Source organism: Pantherophis guttatus, chromosome 4, assembly GCF_059756535.1.
Source record: "Pantherophis guttatus breed Tessera chromosome 4, ASM5975653v1, whole genome shotgun sequence".
NCBI lineage: Eukaryota > Metazoa > Chordata > Lepidosauria > Squamata > Colubridae > Pantherophis > Pantherophis guttatus.
The window spans coordinates 81,259,688-81,280,276 of record NC_142066.1 but is presented as its reverse complement, the minus strand read 5'-3'; the positions used below and the strand labels follow the sequence as shown (position 1 = coordinate 81,280,276).

Genomic DNA, 20,589 nt, shown 5'->3' with positions numbered 1-20,589 from the left:
AACAGGTTAGCCAATGAGGGCTGTTTGGATAGACATAGTAACAGGTCAGCCAATGGGGACTGTTTGGAAACTGAAATATAATTGTTTGAATAGAGCCCTCAGAGACACTATGGAATCTGGGTGTAACTTAGACTTGCTGAACTGTATATAAGAGTTGGTTTGGCCTCTGTAATGGGTGCCTCTGTACAGTATTAGCCTCTGTATCTCTCTACTCTGTAATGACTTGCTTCTACGAATATTGCTTCTGTGTTCCTGATTTTGTATGCTGACTTCTAATGTGTGGTATTGTATATAAAGAAATTTTCTTATGTAGATGAATCCTGCAGAATTATTTAATTGTGTATCTGATTGTGTGTGCTGCAACAAACTCTGACAGATTGAATGCATACTGAGGAAAGAATGGAACTATTGCAAAACAATATCCCATTTTATTATGATTCCATGATAAAAGATACTGAAAGCTGTAGTCCAAAAGGACCAAGAGAAATTACTACCTACATCCAGATCTTGACATAGGTCATCAAAGAGAATAACCATGTCAGCATTACAAGGTAGACCAGGCAGGAAACACAACCAGATAAATGTCATTGTAAAGCTATATTAATAAATTCTTGCAGATCTGAAAATACATTTTCCCGCTATCACCTTTACAACTTAGGAAGGATGTATTCTGAGCCTCTTGTCTGCCCACTTTGAACTGTAGGCAATGCTACCTCTTATCAGATTGTTCCCTAAGTAATATCTCTTTGCCCCATCTCCATGGTCTTTTCCACATACTATTACTGACCAGTTCCATCTTGGTCCCATAGCTGGGCCTGGGAGAGGGTCCAGATTTCTATGGCATTACATAATTGATTCTTTACCATTATCTCAATAACATTTCTCCAAAAGGGAAGGTTGGAGACCAACCAATAGTTACCTAAGACAAGTGGATATAATCTGTTTGAAGGGGATAGTCATATCCTCCAAGATTGCAGAGGCAACTCCCTTTACTGTAGAGAAATAATAACAATATCTTGCCTCCAGATTTGCATCTACACCTCTGTTTTTTCCTCTCAAAATCCAAATTACTGGTGGATAATCTAGACAACAGTATCCATTTGGAACCCAATTAAAATTTTAATTTTGGTTTAGGCAGAAAAATTATAAAGAGTTCCTTACATCATTGACTTTCTAAAGTTTATTTGTGGTTTATTGATCATATTTTTACAGTGTATCTATTGGCATAAGATATGTAACTTTTAACTATCTTCTACATTAAAATTGGTTTTCTGTGAGAGCTACCGTGAGCACTGGCATTGAACTGAAAAAAAAAACCATAGTTTCCCTAAGTATAATAAAGCAGATGCAGAACAGGATATACCTGAAGTTCTTGTATTTCCACTTAGCATTCCTTTGATCAAATGATTGGGGTGGATAATTAAAGGAACATGCCCAAATAAAAGCATTAGCAGTGTGTAGTTGTAGAATTCTTTTGTCCATTAGTATTTGTGCAAATTTTGGGATATAATTTTATCACAGATCAGTTGATTTGAAGAAAAACATCCTTTAATTTTCCTCAGGTTACTCCATTAATATAAAGGATTCACTATATTTAATTAGCTAATTCTTAAGTACTAATTTGTTGGGTTTTTGTTAGTTCTTTATGTAGTTTTGTAAATGGCTGTAGGTTTTTAATCTAAGATGATACACATCTTACATGTCTCTTACATTGTTAACTTGGAAACGCCCAGAAAAAAATTGGAAAGGGAATTGGTTTATGAATTTTTCTTTAAATATTTTTTCAGTCTTTTTTTCCCAATGAAATATACTGAAATAGAAACCCAAATTTTTCTTCTCATAAAATAATTAAATTGATTTCAGATAAAATCTATTTTACATAATACTTGCCAGTGATTGGTATTTAAATAATATTTCCATTGTTAGATAATCGTAGTTCTTATATATTGTAAACTTATACGATTTAGTTCCGAATCTTAAATTTGAAATTTAGTCCTTTTTCAGATAGCTCTACGCTATAGTGTAAGCAAACATTCTCAACATAAAGGCAACTTTCCTATAGTTGTATGAAATTATAAATCTTGCCAGGCACCAAAAATAATATGAGTGTTTTCTGGTATAATGTCCTGCTGGGTTGTGAAGGAGGAGAGAGAGGAAAAGTGGTAAATAAAAGAGGAGTGGTCTCTTTAATTCCTGGCTGTTTTTCTTCTAACCCGAATTCAGCTCTCAACATTATTTTGGGAATGTGCTTGTGATAGGAAAAAGCTGTCAATTCTGGTATAAGAGCACGTGACAGAAATTAATTCATTTATAAATACATATAGTAGATCACTGTGGAATGTGCCATCTTATGAAGCTGAACAAGGAAGCTTGAATTTGTGGAAGCATTCACTTATCTGATAAATTGAAACACTGAAAACGCAGAAGTTCAAATTGCAATATCTTGTTCTTTCATAAGCTTATTCTACTTGAAGATTAGTAAAGCAAATTAAATATCCACTGGTAGTGTTTTTTTTGTAATCTATCATGTGGACAGATGTTTTACAGGTAATCTCTGGGTTACGAGTGTTCCCTTAGCGACCTTTTGAAGTTAAACCCCCTAGCATTTGGAAACAAGTCCTGAAACTACAAATCTTGCAGCACCAAGGCAGTTGTTTGCCCTTATGAACAACTGCAGAGCTCTGCAACATTCATCCTGAACATTGCTGGCAAAAATGGAGCTTCCAAAGGATCCGTTCCTCCGATGCTCTGTTTGGGCCTCCAGAGGCCTGGCCTCCACCCAGGGGTGAAATCTAAAATTTTTCCCTACCGGTTCTGTGGGCGTGGCTTGGTGGGGGGTGTCCTGTGACTGAGTGGGCATGGCCAATTCGATGTCATTCACAGCTACGCCCACTCAGTCACAAGACACCCTCCCACCAAGCCACGCTCACAGAACCCGGTAGGAAACCTTTTTAAATTTCTGTTCTGTCGGCGTGTCCTTACCTTTCTCCCGCGGCTCCGTCCATCCGCCCCATTCCCTGGAGTCGGGGAATGCACCATTTCCCAACTCCGGGGAATGGGGCGGGTGGCAGAGCTGCGGCAGAAAGGTAAGGACACACCGACAGAATAGAAAGAATAGAAATTTTAAAAGTTTACCTGCACCATTCCCCGACTTCTACTGCTCACCTTTCTCTTTGGCTGGCTGTCAGGGAAGGCAAGCGCCTGAAAGGTAGAGGAGTCTCTCACTCTCCTTCTTGAATGAGCCGTTCTGGTCCATGCACCGGCTGCGCAAGCGCACATCCAACCTGCCACTGAATTAAATAAGCGGTGTGCGCTTGCGCAGCCGGTGCGTGGACCAGAGCGGCTCATTCAAGAAGGAGAGTGAATGACTCCGGTACCTTTCGGGCGCTTGCCTTCCCTGACAGCCAGCCGTGGGAGAAAGGTGAGCATTAGAAGTCAGGGAATGCACCATTCCCCGACTCCGGGGAATGGGGCGGGTGGGCAGAGCCTCCAGTTGCCATTGCTACCGGTTCTCCGAACCACCGGCCATCATCACTACCTACTCGCCCGAGCTGGTCCGAACCGGGAGCATTTCACCCCTGCCTCCACCCAACCTGCTGCACCAGGTCACTTACCTTGTGAAGATCTAGCAAGCAGTCTTCTCTCCAACCTCTCAGCTGAATGCGCCCCTCTGCAGTTACGTTCAGGCCTCCTCAGGCCTCACCAAGCAGATTGCTGGCTGAAATGGAGCTTCTGAGGGGTGAATCTGCCTTGTGACGCTCCGTTCGGCCCTCTGTGGGCGTTCCCTGGCCCGTTGCAGGCTGAAATGGATCCGGCCCCCAGAAGCTCCATTTTGGCCTGCAGTGGGCCAGGGGAGGCCCACAGAGGGCCAAACTGAGCCTCAGAGGGCCGGATCCACCACCTGGAAGCTTCATTTCAGCCTGCAACGGGCCAGAGGAGGCCTGCAGAGGGCCAAACAGTGCCTCGGAGGGCCAGATTCGCCCCGGAATTCCATTTCAGGCTGCAACCTGCCAGACTGGCAAGTTTTGGATGCCCAAACAGAACTGCAGAGGAGCGCACGCAACTGAGGGACTGGAGAGGAGACTGCTTGCTAGATCTTCACAAGGTAAGTGACCTGGCATGGCAGGCTGGGGGGGGGGGGAAACAATTATGGGGAGGTATTTCATGGGTTGGGGAGGTCTTGGGTGATCTTAGGCAGGTGGCCTGTTCCATCAGTATCTCCCCCCGCCCGTAATAGCCTTACAGCAGCATAGAGCCATTGTAATTTTGAGCAGTCGCTAAACAAAGCGAGGATTACCTGTAAATGTAAAAATTCATTTGAATTACTGATACAGCATTTTTCAACCTTTGTAATTTTATGTGATCTTCAACTCCCATACATTTTTAAGTTTCTAAAATTGGGAAACACTAAACAGTGTCTTATAATTCATGTCTCTTTATGCAGATAGGAGAGAGAAATTGTCTTTGTGAATAATTTCTTAATAACTTTATTTTAAATTTAAAAATTGATCACAAGTTCAATTTTAAATGTTAAATGTTAAATATTTGGATGAAACTACCCCCTACAAAAATCATGTTAAGAATTGTATGCATGTTGTTTTTGATTTTAAACCTACAAAATAAAAAATAGTTATGAACACTGCAGAATAACATGAATTATGCATTTCAATAAAATGACCTTGAAAACATATGCAAATGAGTAGTGTCATGTGATAATTCTAATTGTATTTTTGTTTTTGGTAGGTGAATCTGGATTGGGAAAATCAACACTAATCAACTCATTATTTCTGACAGACCTGTATTCTCCAGAATACCCAGGACCTTCACATAGAATTAAAAAGACTGTACAGGTTTGCATGAAAAAGTTTACCTTCTATTACATTATTTTATATGCTAGATTGAAATAGAAACATCTTAATTTTATTTATTGGTTCAATTAATTTTTAAATTGTGGGGGCAATAAGACTTGTATAAAATATACAAAAGTATGAAGGCTATTGCTTTGCTTTGCTTAATGCATTGTAAGCCGCCCTGAGTCTCCGGAGAAGGGCAGCATATAAATCAAATTAAAAAAAAAAAAATAGCCAAAATTCTCTGAGCAGTTTTCAGTAAAACAGACTAAAATGTGCAGTCTGAGAATATTATTATTATTATTATTGTTTAGACTTTTATACCGTTTCATAGTGCTTTACAGCCCTCTCTAAGCGGTTTACAAAGTTAGCATTTTGCATATTAGCATATTGCATTAGCATTAGCATATTGCCCCCAACAATCTGGGTCCTCATTTTTCCCACCTCGGAAGGATGGAAGGCTGAGTCAACCTTGAGCCAGTGAGATTTGATCTGCTGATCTGCAGAACTAGCAGTCAGCTGAAGTAGCTGCAGTACTGCACTCTAACCACTGCGCCACCTTGGGTCTTATGCTAAAATCAAACCAGGTACAAAATAAAAAAATATAAATCAGGCTGCAACGTAATACTCATTCAAAAACTATGAATTAAAATACAGTTAAAAGTCAATTAAAAAACTTGGGAAAATAGAAAGATGCCAGAATTATCTTATTATAGGTATCAGGAGAGTTTTTCTGGTGAGAGAATTCCATGAATTTCAATCTAATACATTCTTCAGCACTGATTCAACACATTGACTACTCACCTGTCTTAGATGAAAAGGCAAAACAGAGCTGGAAGTCATCTTTTTGTTTTCTTTTTTTCTTTTTTTAAAAAGTTTTTTATTATTTTTTTTAAAACATAAAACACATCTTTTCAAAACAAAGCTTTTGATTCGGTCACAAATTTATAAATCACTAACAAATCTTAATTTTCAATTAGCACAACTTAATATTTTACTCAGTTATTTCCCTCAAATCTGTTTATTTAACTATGCCATTATCCCCAAAAACCCGTTACTTAAATCTTAAGTCCTAACCAATTATCATTCTCTTTTTCTCTTTCATTTGCTTAGATGGATATATTTTAAAAGTATAAATCATACAATTATTATAAACATTCATAAAATATTTAATTCCAACATAATCATTTTATTTTTACTATTGAACTCAACATTTATAATCTTTATTTCTGTTATTAAACCTAACTTATTCATTTCATTTTAACTATTAATCTCAACATACTCCTCCTTACTTTGGCTATCCCACCTCATTTTATTTTTGCTATAAAATCCAGCATCTTTATCTTTGTTGTTAAGCCAATCATTTTTATTTCTTGGCTGTTAAACACAGCATAACCATTTTGTTTTTGGCTGTTAAACACAGCATACTCATTTTTTTGGCAACTGGCATGCGTTTGTGATTATTGCAGTGTCCTTGGGTCACATGATCATTATTTGCTACTTTCAGTGGGGAAGCCAGAGTCACTTAACCACCATGTGATCACAGTGATCAGCTTAATGGCTGCAGAAAAAATGTAAAAATAATAAAATTGGGTGCAGTTCATTTAACTTCTTGCTTAGTGATATAGGTTCCAGTCCCAATTGTCATAAGTCAAGGCTATCTGTAAAAACGTGACTATTGAACCTGGCTGGAGAGGTAGTGATGTTTGTTACATGAATGTTTAGAGAAGTTGTTGTTTCCCGGTCAGGGAGGGAGAAGAAAGTCCATAGTGGCTTCCCTTTATATAAAATCCAAGATGGGAAGAAGAGAGATTGCTGTTATTGGTGGAGCTCTGGGAAAGGACTGAGCAGAAGATCCTTTCTTCCTCAGTAAAGAGGGTGTTCTGCTGACCAGATCCAGGAGGAGTTAAGTCACACTAAGCAGTATATCCAGCATATTCCTTTCTCTTCATTCTCTCTTGAGAAGCCCAGAAAAGGAGATGGAATGAAGGGATGAAGGGAATCTTGTTATCCGTACAAACCAAAATGCAATTCTAAAAGAACCCAGTCACACTGTGATAAAGTCTTAGAGAATGCTGAAACAGGTGCATCTCCAAGGTTGCTAAGATAGTGATCAAGAAGTTGCAGTCTAAATTTCAACGATATATGGAATGAGAATCTCCAGATGTGCTAGCTAAATTCAAAAAAGAAGTGGCACTTCTTGTTGCTAACATGCTTCAAAGTATATATATATTGTTCTTTATTAATTATTTAATTATATAGACCAATAGATGATGGGTAGTCAAAAAACCATAGACAGTCAAGACCACTTAACATGCTGTTGAGAATTTTTTTTGTTGACTGGAAAGCAATAGTTAGAATGGAATGTAGGGTAATAGATTATTACTTCATTTAATTTAAGTGAGATAATATAAGAAACTCTGGATTAGAAAAAAAATGGAAATGTATCTTGGATATGCTAATACCATCATTTACATGACCAGAAATGAGGAAGGACTTGTCTTGTTGAAGATAAAGAAAAGCGTGCCATAAGATTATGTTAATAGGCAGAGCTGTCCCAATGCTCAAAACATTCATAGAAGATACCAGTGCTTGAAAGAAAGACTACAACATATCTAGTCGTACTATATGCACTTCAGAAATATCACACTTAACATGAGAATTTAAGGCCATAATGTTTCCATCTATAAACTATGCCTGTGAAAGCTGAATCATTAGAAAGGCTAAATGAATAAAAATGGATGCCTTTGAATTGTAGTGCTGAGGAAATTGTGAAACTCTTAACAGTGAAAACAAATCAATGAGTACAAAATGGACTAAAACCAAATTGCTTACTTGAAATACTAGTAATAAAGAAAGTTAATGCGTAAATCCCAAAGGTGCTTTTTTTCAAGAAGCACCTGGATTTTCTGGATTTTCTCTGAAGACGTTTCACTTCTCATCCAAGAAGCTTCTTCAACTCTGGGGAATGGAATGACTGGATGGTAGAGAATGAATCGTGGGAACTTTCCATTCCCACCATCCAGTTAGAGCTGAAGAAGCTTCTTGGATGAGAAGTAAAATGCCTTCAAAGAAAACCAGAAAGTCCAGTTGCCTCTTGAAAAAAGCACGTTTGGGACAACCATGACCTGGAGGACTGAGAATCTCCATAGACATTAATGCTTAAATATTTCAGACATATAATATGAAGGCAAGGACTAATTGGAGGAGAAAAGCCTAATGTATGGGAAATGGAAGCTAATGAAAAAGAGAGTGACAGAAAACAAAGTACCTTAATGTTATCACTGATGACAATATAAACATGAATGTAAAAGAATTCAAAGAAGCAATTACTGACAGACAATCCTGATAAATGTTGTCTGTCAAGATTACAATGACTAAGAAATGTCTGAGCAAAAATTGTTATTGCGTTATTCCACTTCTTTATAGCTATCTTGAAATAACATTATAACATCTTTCTATGATCTGTGGCTTTTATTTATTGATATTAATACATTATCATTTTAAAATTAATAATTTGTAATTGTGTAAATTTTAGGTTTTTTAAATTTTTTAATTCTTAAATATAATGTTTAATTATCCTGCTACTATCATGTTTCCCCGAAAATAAGGCTGGGTCTTTTTTTGGGGGGGGGGCACCAAAAAAGGCACCAGGTTTTATTTTCAGGGAGGTCTTATTTTTTCCCCCATGTACCAGGCAGCGGGGGTTAGCTGCCCCTTGTGCCTCCATGCTTGTTTTACCAGCAGCTTGGGCCGCGGAACAGCTGATCTGCAAGAAGTGTGAATGTTTTTGCAGCCAATTGAGGCTGCAAAAGCAGCAGGAGGCCCCACACGCCTCATGCCCCCTTCAAGAACAATCTTTCCATACCAGCAACTTGATCAGGAGGCCAAGTGAGACATTCCACGTGCCTCATGCCTCCATGAAATAGCTGATCTGCCGGTGCACTCCTGCCTCAGGCTCTGAGAAGCGCGGCCTTGAGCCCAGCCAGATGCACATCCCAGGTTTGCAAGGCTGAAGGCTACGAATGGAGCTTTTTTGCGTCTGTGCTGGGCTCCAGGAAATGACAATCAGCAGGAAAATGGGGGGGGGGGGAGGATTTTCCTGCCGATCGCCCATTGCTTGAGCGCAGCATAGACCATATCCCAGGATTCCAAGACTGGAGGCTTCGGATGGAGCATTTTTGGGATGCGTGTCTGTGTTGGGGTCAAGGAAAGGACGATCGGCAGGAAAAGGAGGAGGAAAGACCGTCCTTTTCTTGAGCCCAGCACAGATATATATCCCAAAAATGTTCCATCTGAAGCCTTCAACATTGCAGTCCTGCACAGGGAAGACAGAGGATTGTTCTGAAACTGCAGCAGAGCATTGCAGTGGGAGGCCTCCACGGGTAACATTGTGTTCCGCATCTTCTCCAGCGAAGGGTGCAAGTTGGCGGCTTGGCGGCCAGGGAAGATGAGGTTTTGGGGTGCAAAGGAGGAAGGGGCGATCTCCCCCTTCCTTCTCAGTCTCGCTGCAGGGCTGCCACGGAGCTCACACAGGGCAGTGTAACCACTGGTGAAGGGGGAGGTGGTTTGGAAATCTGGGCCCAGTTGCCCCATGCCACCAGGAGGAGCCCAGTCAAACTGGTGAGAGCAGCACAGCCAGGAGCAAGATGAGGCCCCGCGAAGCCAGGAATAGCAGGTGCAGCAGCCCTACAGAGGTGGCGGGGGGTGGGTGGGAACCGATTCCAATATGCCTTCTGCCTAATCGTAGCAAGATCCAGGCCTGGTAGAGCGCAAACCGTGGTCGCCTTCTGCTCCAGAGCCACAAGGTGAGCTGTAGAAGAGAGGGGTCCTCGGCTGCGAGGTTCCCTGGTGCCCCGGGCAGGGCTGGGGCTGGCAAGAGTGCAACAGAAACACCTCCAGACACCCAAAAAGATAGAATGAGAGGCAGCTCCCGGCCCTCGTGGGCTGCAATTAAGGGGCCGAGCTGCCATGAGGTGACTGGGGAAGGGAAGGGTTGCCTCCTGTGCTGGTCATGCCCAACCCTTCAGTGGGCCTTATTTTTGGGGTAGGGCTTATATTAGGCCTACCCCAAAAAAATCAGGTTAGGACTTTTTTTCGGGGTAGGTCATATTTTCGGGGAAACACGGTAGTTGAAATACTATTTTAGATTATGCTTTAAATGTGTCTTGGATTAAAGTTAAATCACTTTAAATATCTCTGCTTCCCATGAAACAGAAATAACAGAAAGCTGTTCATAAAATACATCAAATAGACAACTTCTAAAGGATAAGACAACTTCAAGTTTACAAATTTGACATGGTGTATAATCTGATCCATGTTTATTTAAAATAGAGTGCATGGGAAAGTAACCTTTTGGAAAATAACCTTACTGTGAAAAAGTTTGCATTCCAAGATTAGAGCTAATTTATTTTTCCTAAATCCCCACGGACTATTTCTAAAGCTAAATAGGATTCATTTGAAGTTGTAATGAGGATTGATGCTATTTACAATAGTTTTCTGGCTGGCTTCCAACAAGTAGTACATTATGAGAATTTGTCCATGTATGGCCATATTACATTTTTTAAAAAGAAAATACTAAATTGACCAGATAGAATGTACAAATGAATTCAGCTTGAATATTGACTGTATATTATGTTCATATAATCTTGATGCTAAATTTTAGAGGTTGTAAGTTAAAAATGCTATTTGTAAAGGAAATACAATCATCAACAATGTATTTATTAAAGCTCCAACAGCTTAAAATAAAATATCTAGGACATGTCTAAGTAATGATGTAGTACAAAATAAAAATACTCACTAATGTAAATTGAGGTGTTTTGATCTTTCTCTTTTGTTTCTGACATTTTGATTGATTGTGGAATGGTATGTAGATGTTGCTTATCTCTATGTGCCTGTTGATGGCTGGTTTGTCTGTTGATGCTTTCTGAGATGACATTCAGACTATTATAACAACATGGCCTACCATATTTTTCAGAGTATAAGACGCTCCGGAGTATAAGACACACCTTATTTTGGGGGGAGGAAAATAAGAAAAAAAAATCTGTTTGAGAAGCTGCGTTTGCAGCCTCCAAAAGCTCTGTTTGCAAAGGAGCTTCTCTTTGCAAAGGGAGCCTCTCAAACGGACCTTTTGGAGGCTGTTTAAGAGGTCTCTGGGAGGGTGCATTTGCAGCCTCTAAAAGGGTGGGGGCCAGCAGATGGGCAGGGCTACATTCGGTGTATCAGAGGCATCCAAGTTTTCACCCTCTTTTGTGGGGAGGGGAATGTGTCTTATACTCCAAAAAATATAGTAATTATAATACATGAACCAACTAAAGTCCTCCAAAACATCCTAAGGGGGGAAAAAACCAAAAAACCCAACCCAACAGCCTCAGAAGAAAAAATAAGAATGACCCACAATATGGAGTGCAAGGACTGAAATGGCTACTATGTAGGATAACGAACAGGCAGAAGGCTAACTATGAACTATCTAAGAACACCAGCTAGGAGTCAGAAGACATGATGAAAAGTTTCACAACATGTGGACAGACATTACCATAGTTTCAACTGGGAAACGTGAGCATCCTTGACAAGCCAAGTCCAAAAATGCTAGAGGATTCCTGGCATTCAGAAAACCAGCTGCCAACAAGCTTATAGAGATATATACCATTCAAAGGGGACGATCAAAAGCCAAAAAGGATACAGAAAGATTGAAACATCTGCACCCAAGCAATCAATTCCTAGATAACAGAAATTAACAGTAAGATTAATACCAGACCAACAACCAATACCCCTATCAAGGAACTACCAATTCAGACAAACAAGCTAATAGTACACAGCAACCTATTCAAGAAATCATTACAACACTCCCATCAACACTGATAGGACAAGCCATTAGTATATCAAAAAATAGAGCAAACCTGATTCCCTTCTAGTACTGATGATGTTCCCTGGTTGGGTAATGAAATGTCTGAAAAAAAAAAACAACTAAGCACCAAGGATTTCACAATTCAATTCTGCATTACAAATACTATCTTGTATCGTACCCAATCAAATACTTAACTCAAAAATTTCCCAAATAACATTTCTAAAATGTGAATGAAGGTGAAAAAACAAAAAGATTATAGGTTACAACCCAAAGTGTTAAGCAGAGGCATTGAAAATCCATCTCAATTTTGGTTTGTGTTGTTAAAACATTTTTTTTATATCAAAAAACATTTTTTCTAGAGTTGGAAAAACAAATTGAGCAAAATGTGAATAGAGAAAAAGATACATGATTTAGATTCTCAACTGATATAACCAGAACTCTACATGTAAGATACTTTTTCAAGAAGAAAATAAAAAGCATTTTTGTTCTTATTTCTTCTTGCGTACTCATTCAGTCTCTCCTGAAGAGTTGGGAGCATGCTTTTTATCAATGCTTCATCCTTTCCTGCCAGTAAAAAGATTCTCCACTGAATCAAAGTTTTGCCCGGAATCAAAAGAATTACTCCATTTATAGAAAAGCAGTTTGGCACATATAACAATAACATTCATTTATGGTCATATTTTAAACAACATTTTAAGAGCAGTTGATCTACTGTAATATTTTCTTTAAAAAATTCTAAAATTATTACATTCAAAGTTTTTATTAGCAAAGCATCACTAATATTTAATGTAGATGCATTAATTATCTTTTTAAAATTTTTCAGGTTGAACAGTCTAAGGTTCTAATTAAAGAAGGTGGTGTGCAGTTGCTACTAACAATAGTTGATACGCCAGGATTTGGTGATGCAGTGGATAATAGCAATTGGTAAGTACCTTCTAATATTAGTAATGGTTATTACAATGCTTGCATATATTTAAAGTAGAACTTTTTTTCTTTGTATGGCACTCTAACTGCAGTCCTATTGGTCAAAAATGACATAAAACATAATTTTCCAAATGTAGTTATCAAACTGTCTTGTTTCTATGTGTTTGGATATGTCTTGTTTCTCTGTGATTAGCTCAGAGATAAATATTATTTGGTTATTTCTAAGAAAAGTCAAAAGACTAAGTACCATTGATAACTGAGATAAATTTTCTGATATCAAAAATATGTCTTTGGTTATTATAAAATTTTAATTTTAACGTAACAAATATTCAGTCTGTTAATTATTGTAGATGGTTAACAATAAATGAAATTTGATAAAGAATAGTTAACAAATAGCTTTGGGAAGTATGTTTTGTGTTCCTTCATACCATTTCTATAACCCTTCCTTTTACTTCTAAACCGGGTACCAGCAACCTGCAGCTCCAGAGCCGCATGTGGCTCTTTGACCCCTCTCCTGCATCTCTCGGCCAACCCAGTCGCGTGACCTGCTCTCTGCCCCGAGACACTGGCCCAACCCGGCCATGGCTGATGCCAACCTCGCTAACACCAGTGCTGGTGGGGTGGGAATGGAATCCAGGAGGAGGGTATGACAGAATGGGTGACAGACCTACAGCTGAGGAATGAGCACGAGCTGCGCTGGCAGCTTCCCCAAAGACGACCCTCCTCCTCACGTGATCCCCTGGCCGACTGTTGCGGGGCCGGGAGGATGCACACAAGCGGGGATACCCTCCTCAAGTGAGTGGTCGGGCTTGGCCAAAGCGCAGCAAAGGCGTGCGGAGTGGTTGGGTTGACCAGCTGATGGACGAGCATCTTTGGCGAGGGTGCTCCAGCTTTCTCTGAGCCTGATCAGGTGGGTATGCGAGGTTCGATGGGGCCAGCCCCTTTTCGCTGCCCTGAGCTTTTTTACTCCTCCAGTTGAGCAGTGCCGCCCCGGCGGTGTTGATTGAAAAGCATCCTGCAGCCAACATAAGTCCCCATGCAAGATATAAAGCCGCCTGGAGGACACTTTTCAATCAATGCCAGCGGTGGCACCACTCTCTTGTGGAGGGTATCCCTGCTTGGGTGCGCTCACAAGAGAAAAGAGAAAAGGGGAGAAAAAGAGAAAATGATGGAGAGAGAGAATGAAAGACAGGAAAAAAAGAGAAACAAATGAGAGGGAGAGAGAAATGAGAGAGCTGGAGGGAGAGAATGAGGGAAAGGGAAATGAGAGAAGGGGGAGAGAGAAAGAAAAAGAAAGAGAAAGGGAGGGGGAGAGGAAAAAGAGATAAAAATAAATGCAAGGGAGAGAAATGAGAGAAAAGGAGAGAAAGAGAAATGAGAAAATGATGGAGGGAGAGAATGAGAAAGAGGAAAAAGAGAAACAAATGAGAGAGAGAAGGGGGAGAGGGAGAGAGAAATGAGAGTGAGCTGTAGGGAGGGAATGAGAGAGGGGAGAAAGAGGGAAACAGAGAGAGAAGGAGAGAAAGGAGAGAGATGAAGATGGAGATGAAAAAGACAGAAAAACAGAAATGGGAGGGAGAGAATGAGAGAGAGATCCATTTTCCATAGAAAACACCGGGAGCCACAAAACCTGGGTAGGCATGGCTTGGGGAGTCATGTAACTAGGTGGAAGTGATGTTGAGTTGGCCAGGCCCACCCAGGTTTTGTGGCTTCTGGTGTTTTCTGTGAGAAACAGGTCCAAATGGCTCTGAGTGTTTAAGGTTGCAGACCCTTGTACTAAACCTTCTGCTTGTGCTCTTGTTTCATATATAAGAATGGGCATTACTTTTCTCATATAGCAACCTAACTAAATTTCTTTAGGAAAATTATATTTGTAATATTTACATGTCATTTTTAATATTACGATGTACAACTTATACTAATACAGCAAATTTTCCAAGTTAATCTGCTTTTCTAAAAATGTGTTTGTACATTGCAGCTGGCAGCCCGTTATTGATTATATTGACAGTAAATTTGAAGACTATCTTAATGCAGAATCACGTGTGAACAGACGACAGATGCCAGATAACAGGGTCCAGTGTTGCTTATATTTCATTGCTCCTTCAGGACATGGGTCAGTATTAAAGATTAATGTTTTTGTTCCTACCTTGCGATTTCTCCACTCAGAAACATTTAAACTACATTGTTAGATATGTCATATCATAGAAATTGTAAGGAACTTAAAATAGTTTTCCTTCTGTTTTTACAGAATCCAGAAGAGCAAGAGTTGGGATTATATGTTATTATTAATTTCATACTTTGGATTTTTCTAATTGGTTAAATTGAAAGTAGTTTTCCGTGCTTTATTCTCAGAGGATAATAGATATAAATATTTGAAAAGTTCACATGGCTTCCTCTTCTCTACAAGTGTACCTTAAATAGAGCTGTAAGCTTGAAAAAGATTTGAAATTCTCCATTGTGGGTGGAGACAGCAGCCAGGATGAGTTGTACCCGCCCAATCAGTTTAAAGGACTGAGTCTGTCAATAATGCTAAGTCCCGCCCTTGTTGCCGGGTAGACCAGCTTTTGACTCAGTCCTTCAGATTGGACGGGCATGTGGGTCTTTTGCTCTCCTTTCTATTTTGGATTTGCCTTTCTGACTTAAATTTCTGGTTTTTCGACTTTGGACTGTTTGACTACGTATTCTCCTTATCCATCCTGCTTTGAATGACTTTGGACTTCGTTGTATTATTCGTGAGTTTTATCCCTCCGGTTGGATTTCACCCCTGGGGCTGGCATCGGCTGATGGCTGGGGGTGTTTTTCTTCGGTTTGAGCCTCCCGTTTGGGGGGAGCAACAGCTCGTGGGAAGAGTTTTGTTGGATAATCAGTGGACATTAATTAGGTCCGCTATCCTCATTCCCTTTAAACAACTCAGTTTCAGGACTGTTTTGCTGCCCGGCTTTTTTCGCGCCATTGCGGCATCGGCAGCCATTTTGAGGCTTCCTTCAGTGCCAAATGGGACCTGTCATTTCGCCTTCAAGACGCTCCTTCTCGCTTTCTCCTTAATTGACTGGCAATTCAGCTGCAATAGGCAGCAGTGCGTGGCTTGCCACCAGAGTGGCTTGTCCGCCGGCTCCCTTTCATCGTGTGGAGCGGCGCAACTCCTCGGCAGCCACACATCAGCTGGGCTGCCTTTCATGGAGCTTCGCGCTCCCTACCTTATGTGGAGAGGCGTGCTTTTTCATTCCGCAGCCGCCTACCTTTCAGCTGGCCTCGCCCTTGGTGGATTTTCACGTTCCCATTCTTGCCGCTCAGCAGCGCCTTTGAAGTGACTCCTTTACATTCGGCTAGCGCGGCGGCCGCCATTTTGTGAGACTATACTGAGGTGCGGTGGCCATTTTGTGGAGTTTCTGCACTCCCACTGTCTTGTTGGCTTCCTACTGGACAACATTATTATTTAGTGGAGTTTTCGCGCTCCCACTGATTCCGCCTGGCTCTCTCACTTTCATTGACCTCGATCTACTGCCTGCATTACTCACCTGGCCAGCCATGATGCCAAAGGCGGTGTCCAAATCGAAGCATGGCCGGAGGGCCGGTGATACGCACCATGGCCAATCAGACAACTTGTCTGCTACCCACATTTCATCTAGAGAGGCTTCCCTCGAATCTCCTCCAGTTCATCAGTCTGTGCAGCCCCACCGCATGTCCCACAAACATACCTCCAAGGCTGAGAAACACAGAGACAAAGTTTTGACGAAGTTCTGCAACAAGGCCAGTGCACATCTTGCATCTTCTGCTCCTCTGGCCTGTGCTGCTACCGGGGATCTTGATCCTGTGACAAATACTCGTTCTACTACACCTGATCAGGTATCACTTCGGGACTGCCCCATTACTATTTCCACCTCAGAGTTATGAGATTCTGATACCTCAGCCAGACCAGTTTCAGAGGCTCCTGAAGCTTCGCCTCCTACTTTGGTCTCTGACTCCGCTCCGCATCCTGAGGCGATTTCTTGTCAGCTTCTGCCAGGTCAACTACAACAGCTCATTGAGGCAACTGTGCAAAAGTCGCTGTCAACAGGACTCCGATCTAGGACCGGATCTGTGTGCTCTGTCTTTCCGGTGTCACCTGAGCATAACGTTCCGGGGTGTGCTCCTTTGACCAGGGCGCCCAACTCTCCGACATGCTCTTACACTAGTTGCCCTTCTGCTGTGTCTGATAGTGACTACAGTGATTCCGGTTTGTCAGACGATGAGAACGTTCCTCCGGAACAGCCGGTCTTTACTGGACTCTTTCCACAATCTTTGTTTAAGTCCTTACTTTTCAAGGCCGTAAACACAGCTCAACTGTCTTCTCCTTCCTTGGAACCGGTGGCTGCTCCGGCATCTGGGACATTGGATCCGATGTTTGTCGAACCTGTCCGGCCCATTATGGCTATCCCTGCGCCGCCTCTGTTTTTGAATGTCATCAAATGACAGTGGTCATCGCTGGGTTCGGCACCCCTTCCATCGTCGACTGACCTCAGGAATTTTACTGTAGCTTCAGACTTGGACTCCCTTCTCCAGATTCCTTCTGTTGATGCCCCAGTCGTTGCTTTGTTGCCAAACGCCAATGTTCCCGGTGAGCCCGACGAGGGGTTACGTCCTGATGAGCGGCGTTCTGATTTAGTTCTCCAGAGAGCGCACCAAGGTTCAGCATGGGCAATCAAGGCGGTTACCACAGCATCCTTTTTCAACCGTACCACGCTACTCTGGCTGCATCAACTGCAAGAAAAGTTGCCGCCCGAGGACATACGTACGAGGCAGGACCTGAATAAGATAGTGGCAGCGGTCCAATTCTCAGCAGACTTGACCCTCTCTGCCACCCGATTTGCCGCCAAGTCCCTGGCCTCCACTGTTGCTACCCGTCGTTTAATCTGGCTTCGCCACTGGCAGGCGGATGCCAGGCATAAATGGCGCCTGGCCTCGGTTCCCTTTGGGGGGTCTCGCTTGTTTGGTGATGCTTTGAGCCCTTTTTTACTGAGACTAGGGACAAGAAGAAGATGTTAGCAGTGGTCTATTGCAGAGGGGAATCATGCTTCTCACCGTATGCCTCACGTCCCCAGTTTCGAGGTGCTGACGGCGGGGTAGTCCGCTTCCTTTTCATCGCTTCGGCCATACAATAATTTTGGCAGGCAACGAGGCTCCCAGGATAGGTCTCTCCGGGGCAAGTCCTTTGGGTTCAAACGGCCCTTTCAAGGGGGAGGAAGTTGTTCCATCTGGCGGCGTCGCTGATTGCATTTCGGATCCTCCCATAGGCGGCAGATTGGCCCTCTTCGCCTCCATTTGGGAAAAGTCCACGTCTGATAAATGGGTCCAGGCCACTTTACGATCAGGGTTGGCCATTGAATTCCTTTCCACCCCCCGAATACCTTTGTTTGCTGTCCGCTTTCTCGTAACATCGAAAAACAGTTTCTTATGGATTCTGCGGTTCAGCATCTCCTTTCGATCAGGGCTATCCAACTCGTGCCTCTCGATCAACAGGGGAAGGGATTTTATTCCCGTGTTTTTCTCATGCCCGAATCTTCGGGAGGGTGGAGACCCAGTTTGGACCTAAAACTCTTGAATAGGTATGTTGTATACCGCAAATTTAAAATGCAATCATTGAAATCTATTCTCGACGGTGTCAGGAGGGGCAGTCTCCTCTTTTCTATAGACCTTACAGAGGCTTACTTGCACATCCCTGTCCTCCCTTCCCATAGACAATATTTGAAATTTTGCTACGGTGGGGTGCATTACCAGTACAGAGCCTTGCCCTTTGGCCTTTCCTCTGCCCCCCGTACCTTTACGAGGGTTTTGGATGCTTTGGCGGCTTCTCTCAGGATTCGTTCAGTTAGACTTTTGTGTTATCTTGATGATATCCTGGTGTTGTCTCCCTCCTCCTAGCAAGCTGCCCTAGATATTCAGTTTACCCTGGAAACCTTGGCGGCCCACGGCTTTTCCATTAATTTGGAAAAGAGCCATCTTATTCCCTCTACTAGTCTAGTCCATTTAGGGGCATTAATCGATTCAGTTCAGGGCAAAGTCTTTATCTCTCCAGAGAGACAGGACAGTTTGCGATGGTTAGTCTCCAAGATTGAGGAGTGTCGGGTGGCTTCCCCTTATGTTCTATCTCAACTTTTGGGGAAGATGATATCAGCCATCTCCATAGTTCCCTGGGCGCAGTTACACGCCCGGGAACTCCAATGGTTTCTCTTACCGTTGCAGATTGCGGGCAGAGGTACGTCAGCCAGGCCGATCCCTGTTCCCCCTTCGGTGCGCAGATCCCTCCGGTGGTGGCGTTCTCCAGCTCTATCAGCGGGTTGCCTCTTTCTCGAGCCCTGGAGGGTGGTGGTAACAGCAGACGCCAGCCTCCACGGCTGGGGGGCTCATTGCCAGGGCCAACTGGCTCAGGGGACGTGGACCGACGAGTCTCTGCGCCCGATCAATTGGCTGGAACTACAGGTGGTCTTCCTCGCGCTCAGGGCGTTTCACCATCTTGTCTCCGGCAACCATGTCGTCGTCCTAACGGACAATGTTACTGCCAAGGTGCATTTGAACAGGTTGGGGCACCAGGTCGAAGTCTCTGCTAACTGTAGCGATGAAGCTGGGGCTCTGGGCGGAATGCCACATCTGCTCTCTTCAGGCAGAACACATATCCGAGGTAGCCAATACTCAGGTGGATTGGCTGAGCTGGCGACAGGTGGACAATGCAGAGTGGCGTCTCCACCCTCAGATCTTTCAAGAACTGGTTCTCGGCCAGTCCACCCAACTGCACTGGAAACAAGCCAACACCAGAACGGAATAAAGCAGTTGCAATCCTTTAATTAGGTTCAGCACAGCAAACACAGGCAGGAGAAAGGCACAAGCCGGAAACAAGGTTTAAAGTTAGCGCTACACGCAATCTCAGTGTAGCGCCTTTTATATACACAGCAATAAATCAAGTGGCAATTAAACAGTTAACATCACCCCTCCTTCCCCTAGCTGGCCTGAAGGAGGAGCACAATAAATCAATTAACAATCAAACAGTCAACATCATCCCTCCTTCCTCAAGCTGGCCTGTAGGAAGAGCGCGCCTCTATTACAGCACAAGGCAGTGTCATCTGCAAACACCATGCCCCCCCCATCTCCGATGAAAGAGTTTGCTTCGTTTTGTGTGCGGGTGGTAAAGACTTCTCAAACAGCTGATGACACGCCCCCGGAGAGTCCAACAGCTTGCCCCCTCCTCATCGTCCTCCCCAGTGATGGCGAGACCCAACCGAGGCTCGACACTGGTCCTTCAATTCGGCTCTCTGATCATCAATCTCTTTGCAACGCACGCAAATGCCCAATTGCCCCGGTTCTTCGCCAGATATCCGGAACCCCAGGCGGAGGGCGCCGACGCCCTGCAGATCCCATGGCCTACAGGACTCCTTTACACTTTTCCTCCAACTTCTCTCCTTCCCAAGGTCATCCGCAAGATTCTGTTCGAACGAGCGGAGGTAGTCCTTGTGGCTCCTCATTGGCCCCGAACGCCCTGGTTTGCGGACTTGTCTCCCTCTTGGTGACCCCCTCCTAGCGCATTCCAGGACGACGTCCTGACACAAGGCTCCCTGAACCATCCGGATCCATCTTGGCTCAAGCTGACTGCTTGGAGGTTGAGCGGTGCACTTTGAGAGCCGCAGACATTCCAGCGGACGTTATTCACGCCGTCCATCTACGGACTGTATTTATTCGGCCACCTGGCGGGCCTTCTGCTCATGGTGTGTCCGGAACGGTGTGCCCGCTCTTCAGCCTTCCATTGTGAACATTCTGGTTTTTCTGTAGGAGGGACTTTCCGAGGGGCTTTCTCTTAATACTTTGCATCAGCAGGTGGCCGCGCTGTCTTCTGTACTTGCCTGTGGGTCCTTGTCTTCCTTGGTGCAGCATCCTCTGATCCGTCACTTCCTCCAAGGCGCTACGAACCTGTGTCCTCCCGTGTTGCATAGATATCCT

The 20,589-nt window shown here is 43.0% G+C and overlaps 1 protein-coding gene across 9 annotated transcripts in view; it reads left to right on the top strand.

Moving 5' to 3' along the window:
- The window catches only part of SEPTIN7 (septin 7), a 148,687-nt gene that overhangs the window by 52,507 nt on the left and 75,591 nt on the right, over positions 1-20,589 (top strand). For all 9 annotated transcript variants that reach the window (XM_060686117.2, XM_087894061.1, XM_087894066.1 and 6 more), the window contains 3 exons: positions 4,744-4,850; positions 12,521-12,621; positions 14,600-14,734. In XM_060686117.2, the coding sequence (XP_060542100.1) occupies positions 4,744-4,850; positions 12,521-12,621; positions 14,600-14,734 (343 nt within the window). The remainder of the gene's footprint in view (positions 1-4,743; positions 4,851-12,520; positions 12,622-14,599; positions 14,735-20,589) is intronic.